The sequence below is a fragment of the Mastigoproctus giganteus genome, chromosome 13 (genome assembly GCF_048544385.1).
Source record: "Mastigoproctus giganteus isolate SK-2022 chromosome 13, ASM4854438v1, whole genome shotgun sequence".
Classification (NCBI taxonomy): domain Eukaryota; kingdom Metazoa; phylum Arthropoda; class Arachnida; order Uropygi; family Thelyphonidae; genus Mastigoproctus; species Mastigoproctus giganteus.
In genome coordinates, this window is record NC_143587.1 from 137,831,142 (window position 1) to 137,843,281 (window position 12,140).

Below are 12,140 nucleotides of genomic sequence, written 5' to 3' on the forward strand. Positions count from 1 at the left end.
GGAGGAGAAATTGTTGAAGTTAAACATAAGAAAGGCAGCCGGGGTGGTTGGGATCTATCCAGATATATTAAAGTACATGGCAAAGGAACTAAGCAATCCCTTAGCCATAATTATGAGAGCATCCTTAGACTCAGGGAAAGACCCAATGGACTGGAGATGTGCAAATGTATCTCCAATTCACAAAGGGGGATCAAAGGGTGACAAGTAATTACAGACCTGTAAGTTTTATTTCTGTTCCAGGGAAAATAATGGAGTCACTGGTTAAAGAAACATTGCAGAATCATCTAGACAAGACTGCAATAATAATTCAGACACAGCATGGGTTTAAGGGGAAGTATTGTCTGATCAATTTGATTCGATGCTATGATGTTGTCACAAAGGAACTGGTTGCAAAAAGTAATTTTGATATCATATACTTGGATTTCAGGAAAGCTTTTGATACTGTTGCACATGGAAGACACATTGGATAAGTGCATTAAGGGCAAGTTGCTACAATGGATAAAAGGATGGTTGAGTGGGAGAAGACAGAGAATGGAAATCAATGGGCACTGCTCTTCGTGGACTAATTTTATTAGTGGTGTCCCTCAGGGTTCGGTGTTGAGCCCATTTTTGTTTTGTATATTTATCAATGATATATTGAGGAAGGTATATTAAGCTTAATATCAAAGTTTGCAGATGATACAAAGGTTGGTAGGGTTGTTAATAACAGTAATGACAGTATGCTGCTGCAACAGGATTTGGAAAAGTTTGGCAGATGGCCTGAGAAGTGGAAACTGAAGTTTAATATTGAAATGCAAAGTACTGCATATGGGTAGTAGTAACCCCAGAGAAATGTACATAAACTCAGGTCAGTGGAGAATGAAAGAGACCTTGGGGTAATTGTGCAGTCAGATATGAAGTTTTTTGACAGTGGAGAGAGGCAGCCAGAGTGGGTCATGGGGTCTTGTCAATGATATACAGAAATTTTGCGAGCAGGGATAAGGAGGTGATTATCCCCTTGTATAAGGCAATGGTCAGGCCAATCCTTGAGTACTGCATACAGGTCTGGAAGCCAAAATTTAAGAAGGATGTAGAGTGGCTAGGAGTACAGAAAACGACAACAAGACTAGCGAGGGGAACAAATGGGTGCTCTTACGAAGAAAGGCTTAAAGTTCTGCAAATTGCAGTGTCTGGAGACTAGGCACCTGCGAGGTGATCTGACTGAGGTTTAGAAGGCCTTGAATGGATTGAGCAGGCTCAATGCTGATGGGATTTATCCTCTTTTTCAGATGATAAAACTGAGGGGGCAAAAACTTAAATTGAGGAAAGACTGTTGCCGAATAGATGAGTGGAAATTTGCCTGTAGCCAGCAGGTAGTTGATTTCTGGAACAAACTTTCATCTGTCGTTATGGAAGTTGATAGCTTAAATAAATTCAAGGCAGTACTAGGCAAACATTTGGAACGAATGGATGAGTGAAATGGGAAGGGTTTTTTTTTTTGGCTGATACTGTATAAGCTTGCTTTCTTGTATCATATGCCTCTACTAATCTCAGATGCAGCAACTACTAGGAGCGGTATGAAATTAATGCCTCCTATTTTTTCCTCAGAACATTTAATTCCCACAACTATGCCTTGTACATCAATTAATCCTCAATCATTAATAAACAGACTTATTTTTCCACAAAGTCACCATTATATTCTATGCACTTCCACCATCTCTGAGCCAGACTCTATATTCCAATCCTGTAAAAGTCCTTACTCTTTTTTCTTAGGCTTCACAAGCACAGCTTGAGCTGGTCATTGTCGTTGGCAAAATGGGTTCTATGGAGTGCATCCTTCAGTGGACCGAAGAGGTGATAGTGGGAAAGTGCAAGATCTGGGGTATGAGAGGGATGAGGAAGAACAATGCACCCCAGTTTTGCAATGGCCTCCATTGTGTGCAGACTGGTGTGCAGTTGTGCATTGTCACGGAGAAGAACTTCTTTAAGGTTTTGTCCAGTCGAACTCTACGGATGTGGGCCGTCAACTTTTTCACCGTTTCCACATATCGATCTGAGTTGATTGCGGTGCCACAGTCCAAGTCTCCATCTTTGTCCCAAAACACTGTCACCACGACTTTACTCACAGAATTTTTTCTTGCGGGATGAATTTTGATGATGCTACTCCATCGACTGTTTCTTCATTTCAGGGTCATAATGGTGGGCCCAGGTTTCATCACTTGTGACTAACAAACTGTTATATAATGCACTATACTTTCCTGACTTACTTTCAAGTAATTTTTGTCTCCTACCATGAAGGATGATCATGTAGGACAAGGAATGCTTTCCATTCCTTGCTTTGCTTGTAAGCCTCAATATAAACCTGAAAAATGCTTTGGGATTCCCATGTATATTTAGTGGAAAGTTGTGTGAAGCAACAAGTTATCATTTTGTGTAACTAATGCTTTTGTCAATAAAACAGGAAGCACTATGAATGCTATATGCAAAAGAAAAATTACATACCTATAATAGGACTGGAGGGTACTAGATGGTAGCTGTGGTGTTTATATTGCTGAACCTTGTCTCTAGCTTTGACAACAGCTTGCTTAGTAGCACCAGACCCTATAATTAAAGGGAATCCAAATATAACTTCTGTAAATTAATGTTTTTAAAAAAATTCTGAAAGTGATATAAGTAGTTTCAACTAGAGACTGGCCTACCATTAATATCTGGACATCTGCCTTTAGACAAAAAAAGAGCTTTTATTGTGTGATTTAATATTTTGTGCTGAAACCTTTTGCTTTTATGATGGCCTTCAATCTTCGTGGCATACCCTCAACCAGCTTTTTATAAATGTCAGATGATATGCTCCTCCGCTCGACCTTTAACACAGCCACCAGTTCAGTCTTGTTCTTTGGGCGATCTCGACGTGCACATATCCAACGATCCAATACATCCTAAAGATGCTCGATAGGTTCAGATCAGCATTCTGGGCTGGCCAATCTAGTTTTTCTACACTCACGCCCTCAAACCACTCTGTTACGACCCGAGCAGTATGGCATGGCACGTCTTGCTGATACAGGTGTGGGCCTTCCCCGAAGTATTACCATAATGTTGGAAGTGCATAATTGTCCAGGTTGTCCTTGTATTGCACAGCATTCATGGTTTTGTCGATAACAACTAATGGGCTCAAGCCAAACCATGAAAGGAGCCCCATACCATGACACTGCCTCCAACAAACTTCATAGTTAGGAGGATACAATCAGAAAGGAACTGTTCCTCTGGCATTTGCCACACCCAGGAACGGCCATCAGACTGGTAGAATGTGAACTTCTACTCATCTGTCCATAGGACTGTTTTCCACTGTCTACAGTTCAGGATTCGTTCTTACATCATGTTAATCGGTGTCTAGCATTTGTTGAGGTGATCAATGGTTTGTGAACAGCTGCATGACCATTAAAACTCATATCATGGAGTGTCCTTCATATTGTACTAGTGTACTAGTCTCACAGAGGATTTGACTTGAGACAATGGCAAATTACGATTTGCATGCACAGGTCTCTGCAGAATTCTCTTGTCCCGTTCTGTTAGTTTTCGGGGTTTACCAAGCTGTTTTTTGGCAGATTCAGTCCCATTCCTCTTCCATTTGCATATAACGTTACTAACCGTTGACCCAGGGATCCCCAGAGTGACTGCGATGTTTCATACAGAACACTTGCTTATGTGGCATCCTACTATCATTCTGCATTGGAAGCCTGTTAATTCTGTTGAACGGAACATGTCAACTTGCATGCCCACTTTTGAAATTGTCTGTTTGAAGTCCAGTGTGCATATTTATATGCAGGTTCTGTGATGTGTTGCATGCATAGGACCTGTTTCCCCATCTATAGAGGGGTGTCTGGATATTAATGGTAGGACAATGTATATCCAAGCTGTGTACTTTTCCTTTGTCACTAAATTTGAGCCATTATACTTTCTTTGTTAGATAGTGATATCTACAGCCATAGCCTTCTATCCCTTTTAACAGTGAGTTCTTATATCTAAATCTAAGCCTTTTCATGTTGTATAACATGTTTGATTCACTAACAGCATCAGCTATAACAGGATGTGTTAATTTAATTTTGTTAGAAATAATGATGTGTTAACCAATTTGTCATAACTGGGTAATAAAATATCCAGTCATTTTCATTGTTTTGTACCCTCTCTATTTCTTTTATCACAGCAATCTGTGGTTTGCACCTGTTAAAAAAAAAATTATACGCAACAGGTATATGAAATCTATATTTACATATCAATGTAACTTCCAGCAAACACATGCAGAATGTTTCAGTTCCTTAACCCAGTGGTGGTTGTACCCTACACCTGAAAGGTACCCAACATGATCTTTTTTTATTTCTGGAAAACATATATCTATCTATTATTATTTTTTAATCTGCTTACAGTTTAAACAGCAGTGGTTTTCAACCGGGGTGCCGCGACAACATTCCAGGGGTGCCACGTAATTTGGGTTTAAGTTACTTAAACTTTTTTTTTTTAATTTATATGTTTACTTAGTACCTCTATATAAAGAATAAAATTATTATGTACTGTATATATATAATTTGTATTATGAAATGTAATTTTTATAACTATATTATTGTAATAACTATCATATAACATAACATATATATTTTTTAATATTTTACACACACACACACACACACACACACACACACACACACACACACACACACACACACACACACACACACACACAGAATCGGATCTAACAGACAGAAAATTGAGTAGGGGTGCCGCAAAATAAAATAAATTACTTAGGGGTGCTATTATTAAAAAAAGGTTGAAAACCACTGGCTTACAGTATAAATACCAATGTTTGACCTCCAATATATTAACTGTTTTCAGTCAATTTTTATGCATATATTTCAAAAATACCGTACCTTCTTAATTCACATGAGGATTACGTTCCAGAGCATCTTGCGCAATTTAAATAATCATCAAAAAATGCAATAGGCCTATGAAAGTAAATCTCGTATCTAGCTAAGTTACCTCTACTGGAACATACCATTCATTTTCTTTGGTTGGAAGACTGGGCACCCTAAAGAAAATGATGAACAACCAAAGAGATTCATTCATCTTTATTGATTTATTTTTTTTTTATTGTACAGGAATCCCTCGATTAGTGTGATTAATTGGTTCTGTGAAAATGGCACACTATGCGAAATCGCACTAATCGAAGTTAATAATCAATACAAAATACCTTAATTCATTCCAAGACCTACAATATACCAATCAATATTTTTAAAAATACGTTTTTTTTAAGGCAATTTAATATACAGCAGTATAAAAGCAAAGGATAATTATAAATATTTGCAGTACAGTAATCAAAAGTTTATTGAAATTAAAAAATTACAATATATAACTCACTTTATTTCTTTGTAAAATATTTCAAAAGGCAGGTTTGCGCAGTCCTTTCTTCCTTTCATCATAAATTTGCTTGTAATACACATCTTTTTCAATGTTCCTGCGAATTTACGCACACACACACACACACACGATATCTGAGTCTGCATGCATGATTAGTTGTTTCAAATTTTCAGCTGCACAAAATATTCCTTCGTGTTCTTTTAATGTCAACTTCTTTTCTTGAACATTCTCTTCCTTGCAAATTTCCACCTCGTCATATGCTTGTTGTTCATCAATATTAAGGAGGTCAGAATTACTTAATTGTTCTGAATGTGATTCCAGCAATTTGCAAACATCACTGTTGTCGATTTCATCAAAGCCTAGATCTCTTCCAATATTTGCTATTTCATCAATAACAGTGTTGACACGAGTGAAACTATAGAAATCATTTGCGTAATGTGGCAAAATTTGCTTCCAAACTGCTCTCATATTGCTGGATGTTACTTCGGACCATGACTCATGAATATTGTCTATTGCTTTCCTGATGTTGTAATATCTCCAAAATTCAACTAAAGAAACTGCACCATTTTCAATTGTTGCTTCAATTGCGTGCGCAAATGTTTTGCATATATAATAGGCCTTAAAAGCAGCGATTATGCCTTGATCCATAGGCTGCAAAAGACTTGTCGTATTTGGAGGTAAAAAAATAACTTTCACGTTTTCACACAAATCAGAAAGTGTTGGTGGGTGGCCCGGGGCATTGTCTAAAAGTAATAAAATTTTGAATGCAAGATTTTCTTTACAGTAGGCCTTAACTTTCTTACAAAAATAGTTAGCAAACCACTCTTCAAATAAAGCTTTAGTGACAAGCTTTTCTATTAGAGAGTCAAACAACAGGCATGCTTGCTTTATTAAAACCTTTACCGAAAGATCTGGGGGTTTCATTTCTATAGATAACCATGGGTTTTAATTTCAAATCGCCTTCTGCAATGCCTCCCAATAAAAGTGTTATTCTATCTTTGGAAACTTTATAGCCTGGTCGAGCCTTTTCTTTTTTTGCTAGAAAGTTTTTTTTGACATTTGTTTCCAAAAAAGGCCTGTTTCATCAACATTAAATATTTGTTGATCTGCGTTGTTGATCATCAACAATTTTCTTTAAAATCTGGGGATATTTCGTGGCTGCATCTTTATCTGCACTTGCCACTTCTCCAGTCAATGCAATGTTATGCAATCCTGTTCTTTTCTTAAAACATTCAAACCAGCCTTTACTGGCAGTGAAATTTTCTTCCACTTCCCCTTCAATCACTTTTTCTTTTGAAGAACTTGCTTGAACATTTTCTTCAGTTACCGCTCTACCCAAGTTTTCTATTGTTGACTTTTCCTTTAACATTGCAAAAATACTCAGGCTTTTGTTTTTATGGTCATTGTGCAGATTGGAATTATTTTTTGATTGCAGTCTTCTATCCAAATGGCCAAAAGACGTTCCATCTCAATCATCGTAACACTTCTATTTCTTGTGGTTTGTGTGCATGGTGACGATGAAGCAAGCTTTCCTTTTTCCTTATATGCACTGGCTTTACTTAAAATCGTCTGAACCGTTGATTCGGGCATTCCAAGATGTCGATAAATTTGTGTTTTGCTACACCATCTTCAAATCTTTTTATGACTTCAATTTTTTCATCTAGCGTTATCACTTTTCTTTTTACCAGAGGCACTATCAGATACTTTTCCTTTTATCCATAGTTAATAATTATGTAATATATAAAAAATTAATGTAATTAATTAGTATGCACAGTAATTAATGGTGGGAGATGCATGTTAACACGCAACGCAAGAACAACTGAAAGCAACTGATCTGCATGTACGTAATAAATGCAGTGTGGCCGGTGTTGTCCGTCAGAGTGCATAATGTTAGAAAATATTTCAATTGTTGTAATAATACAAGTTTGAAATAATGTTTCTTTTTATTTTCTTATGGTAGAAAAACAAACTACTTCTCACACTGTATCTTGCGTTCGTTTTTGTTCATTTCTCAATGGAAAAGGTATGACGCGATGCGAAATAAACAGTAACTCCCTTTTGTGAACAGAGCCGCGTGCTCACTTAGAAAACAAGCGATGTGCTTCTATAATGTTCTCTAATGTTATGCATACTTTAGCAGTGAATTTACATTTGTAGCTTAGTACTGACTTTCGTAGCATCACCAGCTTCAGTTCCTTCAGGCCAAGCCAAAATACTGCACTAATCGAAAATTGGTAGCTAAATATAAACCGTGTTAATTCGAGTCTCGCACTAATCGAGGGATTCCTGTACAGTTAGAAAAAGTATGTTCACTATAACCAACATATACAAAACAACACAAATAATTGTGAGAGATTGGGGTGGAGGGTGGCCTTAGGCAGATAGATGAGAGGGTTCCCTTGGATTCAGACCAGATAGGTGGGGGTGTTAAGATAACCCGGGAGTTGGAGGGCTCACTTGACTGCTCCCTTGAGCACTTGAAAAAGGAATCTAGAGTTAGTTGCTTAGCATGTTGCCTCTTCTCATGCAACAACTCATAGTAGCAACCTCCGGGCATTTGCTTGCTGCTGCCACTGCCTCTTGAATTGCGATGTTGCTCCAGCGCAAACAGATCTTCATTTGACAATTCCTGGTGATGCGAATCAATTAAATCATTAACATTAATTGCCTCCTTTTCAGTCAACTATCTTTTTAGCAAGTTTCACACATTTGTCCATAATCTTCCAGTATCAGAGCCTTTGAAGGATTTGTGAAGATCTAGACATAACTTATGCCATAATCTTTGAATAGTTATGTGGAACTTCACGCCATGCAGCATCAATGAATTTGAAAGCATCTTTATATTGAAGGCTTGCCAATATTGCTGCACACTCATCTGTTTGTGGTTTGTCTTGTCAGTTAGATCAGCCTAATATGCTTTAAATACTGAGCCTTAAAAAATTTAATCACCTGTTGGTCTTATGCTGGAGTATGGAGGTTGTATTTTCTGGGGGAAAAAAAAAAAAAAAAAATCTTGATATTGGAACAGACATCAACATTACTGGGTGGATGGCTTGTGACATTATCAAGAATAAGCAAGATGTTGAACTAAATTCCTTCTGCTTTGCAGTTCCAATTCTGGTCGTAACTGAGATCCAAGATAACTTCTGAAAATAACAGTAGTCATCCACTCTTTAGGGTTTGAGTGCCAGTACACGAGCATGTATGACCTGTCGTAACCTTGAAGAGCACGAGGGTTTTGATAGTGCTAAATGTACACAGGTGTCAGTTTATGACCCTCCATATTAACACCAAACTGAAGTGTTAGCCGATCTTTCGCCGCCTTAAGGCCAGGCGCAGTCTTTTTCAGCAATGGGAATACGTGCGATCGGACATTTTTTCCCCAATATAAACCCGTTTCGCCGAAGTTGAATATCTGTTTGGGTACGTAATCTCCCTCTCATGGCACTTTCCATAAATATAGTTGTTGTGCATTATTTTAAATTCGCATAATTTAAACATGCGTGAAGTAAAAACTCACTGTAATTCTTAAAATTTCATATCACATCAATTTCTACATATTTTGTGTTCACTCTTAATATGCATATATTACTATAATTTAGGCAAGTATATAACTTACATTTTATCAGTAGATATGACACTGATCTGTTGTATTATCTGTAAATAATATTTACACGTGTGCATAGATGGCAGCAATGCTGTGAAGGATTAATATGTTCAATCCCTCTCTTTTTTATCTGTGTATCTAGTGCATTTTGTTTGTTTCTTCTATGTTTTGATTAGCATTCTATTGTTAAAATGTTTAAGTAGAAGCAAAGGAAGTGTCTGACTGACTCATTCTGACAATTTCTGCTACGTGTGTGGACAGTTTACAAATAAAACTCAGACAAAAGAAAATCTACAGTGTACTAAACATGCATATTCTTTGTACGTCGGTTGCAAGATTGGTGACCCTGAAAATGTGCCACAACGGTTCGACATTTTTTATTTTACAGATTAAAAGTATGCATTATGCGAATACTCATTGTATAGTTTTTGTGTTTTTTTTAGTAGAAAATACATGGGAGTAATTAACCCACTTGGGCTATCCTGAGTTATCTTGTGTATGCCAAAAAGTGTGCAAATTATACAGATTTTTTAAATAAATTGGTGCTTGAGCTAAAAGAAAGGAAAAACACAAAAAAATGCAAATTTACTTTATTCCCTGAAAGACAAATTGAATTCCATAAAAAAAAAAAAAAAACAGTAATTTTACTCGGTGTGGTAGGTCTTGAAGCAAGGAGTGATGCAAAAGCCAATTTCACATGTTTCACACATGTAGCGTGTCTCCTTTCGAATTTTCTTGCCATCTCTGTTCCACTTTTTGGAGCATACCCGACAAGTTCTAGTTGGAAAGTTCTTCTTCTCAGTTGGTGGAATATCAATGGGTTAATGGCCTGGTGAATAGAGAGTTGGGTGGGATGTTGAGGAAGTTCTTCCCTTTCAACTTGTGGAAATTCTGGGTGATATTTCTTGATAAGTTCATCAATCAGGTCCAATCTGAAATTCAAAGGTGAAAGAGTTTTTTGGCCATCTGAAATCGTGCCTTTATACAGCAGAAATGAATTCCACACAGCTAGGTCCATTAGGTGAAAGAAAACCTTCCTAGAGTATTTTTTAATCCTTTTCCTGGGCAGGGGATAGTTCGCCAAATGCTGGTCAACTTTATCTACACCTCCGATGGAAAAGTTAGTCACAAACTACTTTGGGTCTCTTCACTACTCCTGTTCGAGTTTCTATTTCTTCCTGAGAAGGATTATGGACTGTAGATTTGATTTTGATTTTGTGTTTATTGGCGCATATGGACTGTAGATAACAACACTACATCTTTTTTATCTTTCCAACATAAGGCCATGACTTTCCCTCTTTGAAAAGTAGCAACCTCCTGCCTTTTCAGCTTTTCCTTCTGTTTAGTCACACTGTACTATAAACATCAGTTTTCTTTGTGATGAGAATATCAGCTAATTGGGGACTGGTATAATAATTGTCAACTGTGAGGCAATATCCTTTTCCAAACAGAGGCTTTATGAGAGTCAAAACCACTTGTTATCTGAGAAATTACTCATTATCTGAGAAATGAATGTATTGTTTTATCTTTTTATAATGCCTAAAAGCCATCGTAGTTCCAAACACTGGTGTCTCAAGTAATGGCTTTTTTGACCAGTGCATATGTTCTTCAGGTTTTTTCACAATATCTTGCAGCATTTTCAGAGCAAAAAATACCCTCAATTCAGCATGCATCACTGGAGTCCAACTAGAATCACGAGCACCACTTTGTTCTGCAAATTTATTAGTCTCAGAGCACATTAGATTGATTAGTTCTTTATCAAAAAATACAGCAAAAAAATCTATGGGAGTCATTTCATCTGTATTGCTTTCAATGTGCAAGCCTGTCTGTGCAGCAAATGGAAACCTTGGAGGTGGCAGGCAGAGGTCTTTAGTGCAGTCAATTTTGAATCACTGTCTAGCATCTAAAACACTGACATCACCATTTTCTTCATCTAAATCAAAACCTGAAACAGATTCATCAGAATCGGATTCACCAGAAGTTTTCAATTCACAATATGAATCATCACTAATCTCTTCTTTACTACTCATTATATAAATAAATTGAAAAAATCAAGTGGAACACACAAGTAGTAACCTCCTGCCACAAGCAATAATCGTGAACTAACTACATTCTGACATTGCTGTACAATATAAGTAAAATGAAAGCCAGTCGTCTGCTGCCAGGCGTAAGAAAATCTCGAGAAATCTCTGGATTTATCTGGATAATGCAAAATTATCCAGATAAATGCCTGAGAAAATACATTTCAGTCTTAAATTTGGAGGTATTATTGTTTGCTTTTATCCCGAGATATCTCGTGTAGTTCCAAATAACTTTTAAAACTAAAAACGAGATATCTCGGGATAATCCATGAAGGGGCTAATGAATGGCATCTATATAATGAAGCCTCAAAATTAAATTTAAAAATGGTTTTGCTGCACAATGGAAATCCATTTCTTTCAGTTCCCCCTAGATCCTGATGTTGGCTTGAAATGAAGGAAACACAAAAAGCATGTCCAAGATTCTGAATATAATAAAGTACCACGACTTTGCTTGGAATGCATGTGGTGCTTAATTCACTGGTTGACAGGGGTGTTTCAAAAAATACTTATTTTACAAAGGGTACTAGGAAAGTTTTGCAATATGGCGCAACAATGAATCACAGGAAGCTGCTTGTTGCTGCATGTTGAGACATGTTCATACGTGCATAGTAGCCGCCGCGCCAAGTCGATGGGCTCAGTTATTCATTAGTAGTGAGAGTGTAAAGTGCTTGCGATGGCATCGTGGTCACGAAATGAGATAAGGACAGTTTTGCGGTATAATTTCGTGCGTGGTTTAACCATAGACCAGTGCTTAGAAGAAATGACTCTTGCACTAGATGATGATTGTCCACATCGTACAATGATATTCAGGTGGTATAGAGAATTCCAAAGGGGAAATTTCACTCTGGAGGATTCTGAGAGGCCGGGAAGGCCACGAACGTCAGTTACGGAGGAAAACGTTACTGCTGTGAGGAAAATGCTTGACGAAAAACAGGCGAGTGACCTACCAACAGATAGAGGATAATTCGTTCGATTCTGCAAGATCATTTGCACGTGAAGAAACTTTGTTCTCTCTGGGTGCCGCATCAACTGACTGAAGAGCAGATGACACGACATGTGACTTGGTG

At 37.4% G+C, this 12,140-nt stretch overlaps 1 protein-coding gene across 3 annotated transcripts in view; it reads right to left on the reverse strand.

Annotated features, from left to right (window-relative positions):
* Positions 1-12,140, reverse strand: part of LOC150076474 (uncharacterized) — a 187,589-nt gene that overhangs the window by 3,153 nt on the left and 172,296 nt on the right. For all 3 annotated transcript variants that reach the window (XM_090388102.1, XM_090388101.1, XM_090388104.1), the window contains one exon: positions 2,482-2,580. In XM_090388102.1, the coding sequence (XP_090244228.1) occupies positions 2,482-2,580 (99 nt within the window). The remainder of the gene's footprint in view (positions 1-2,481; positions 2,581-12,140) is intronic.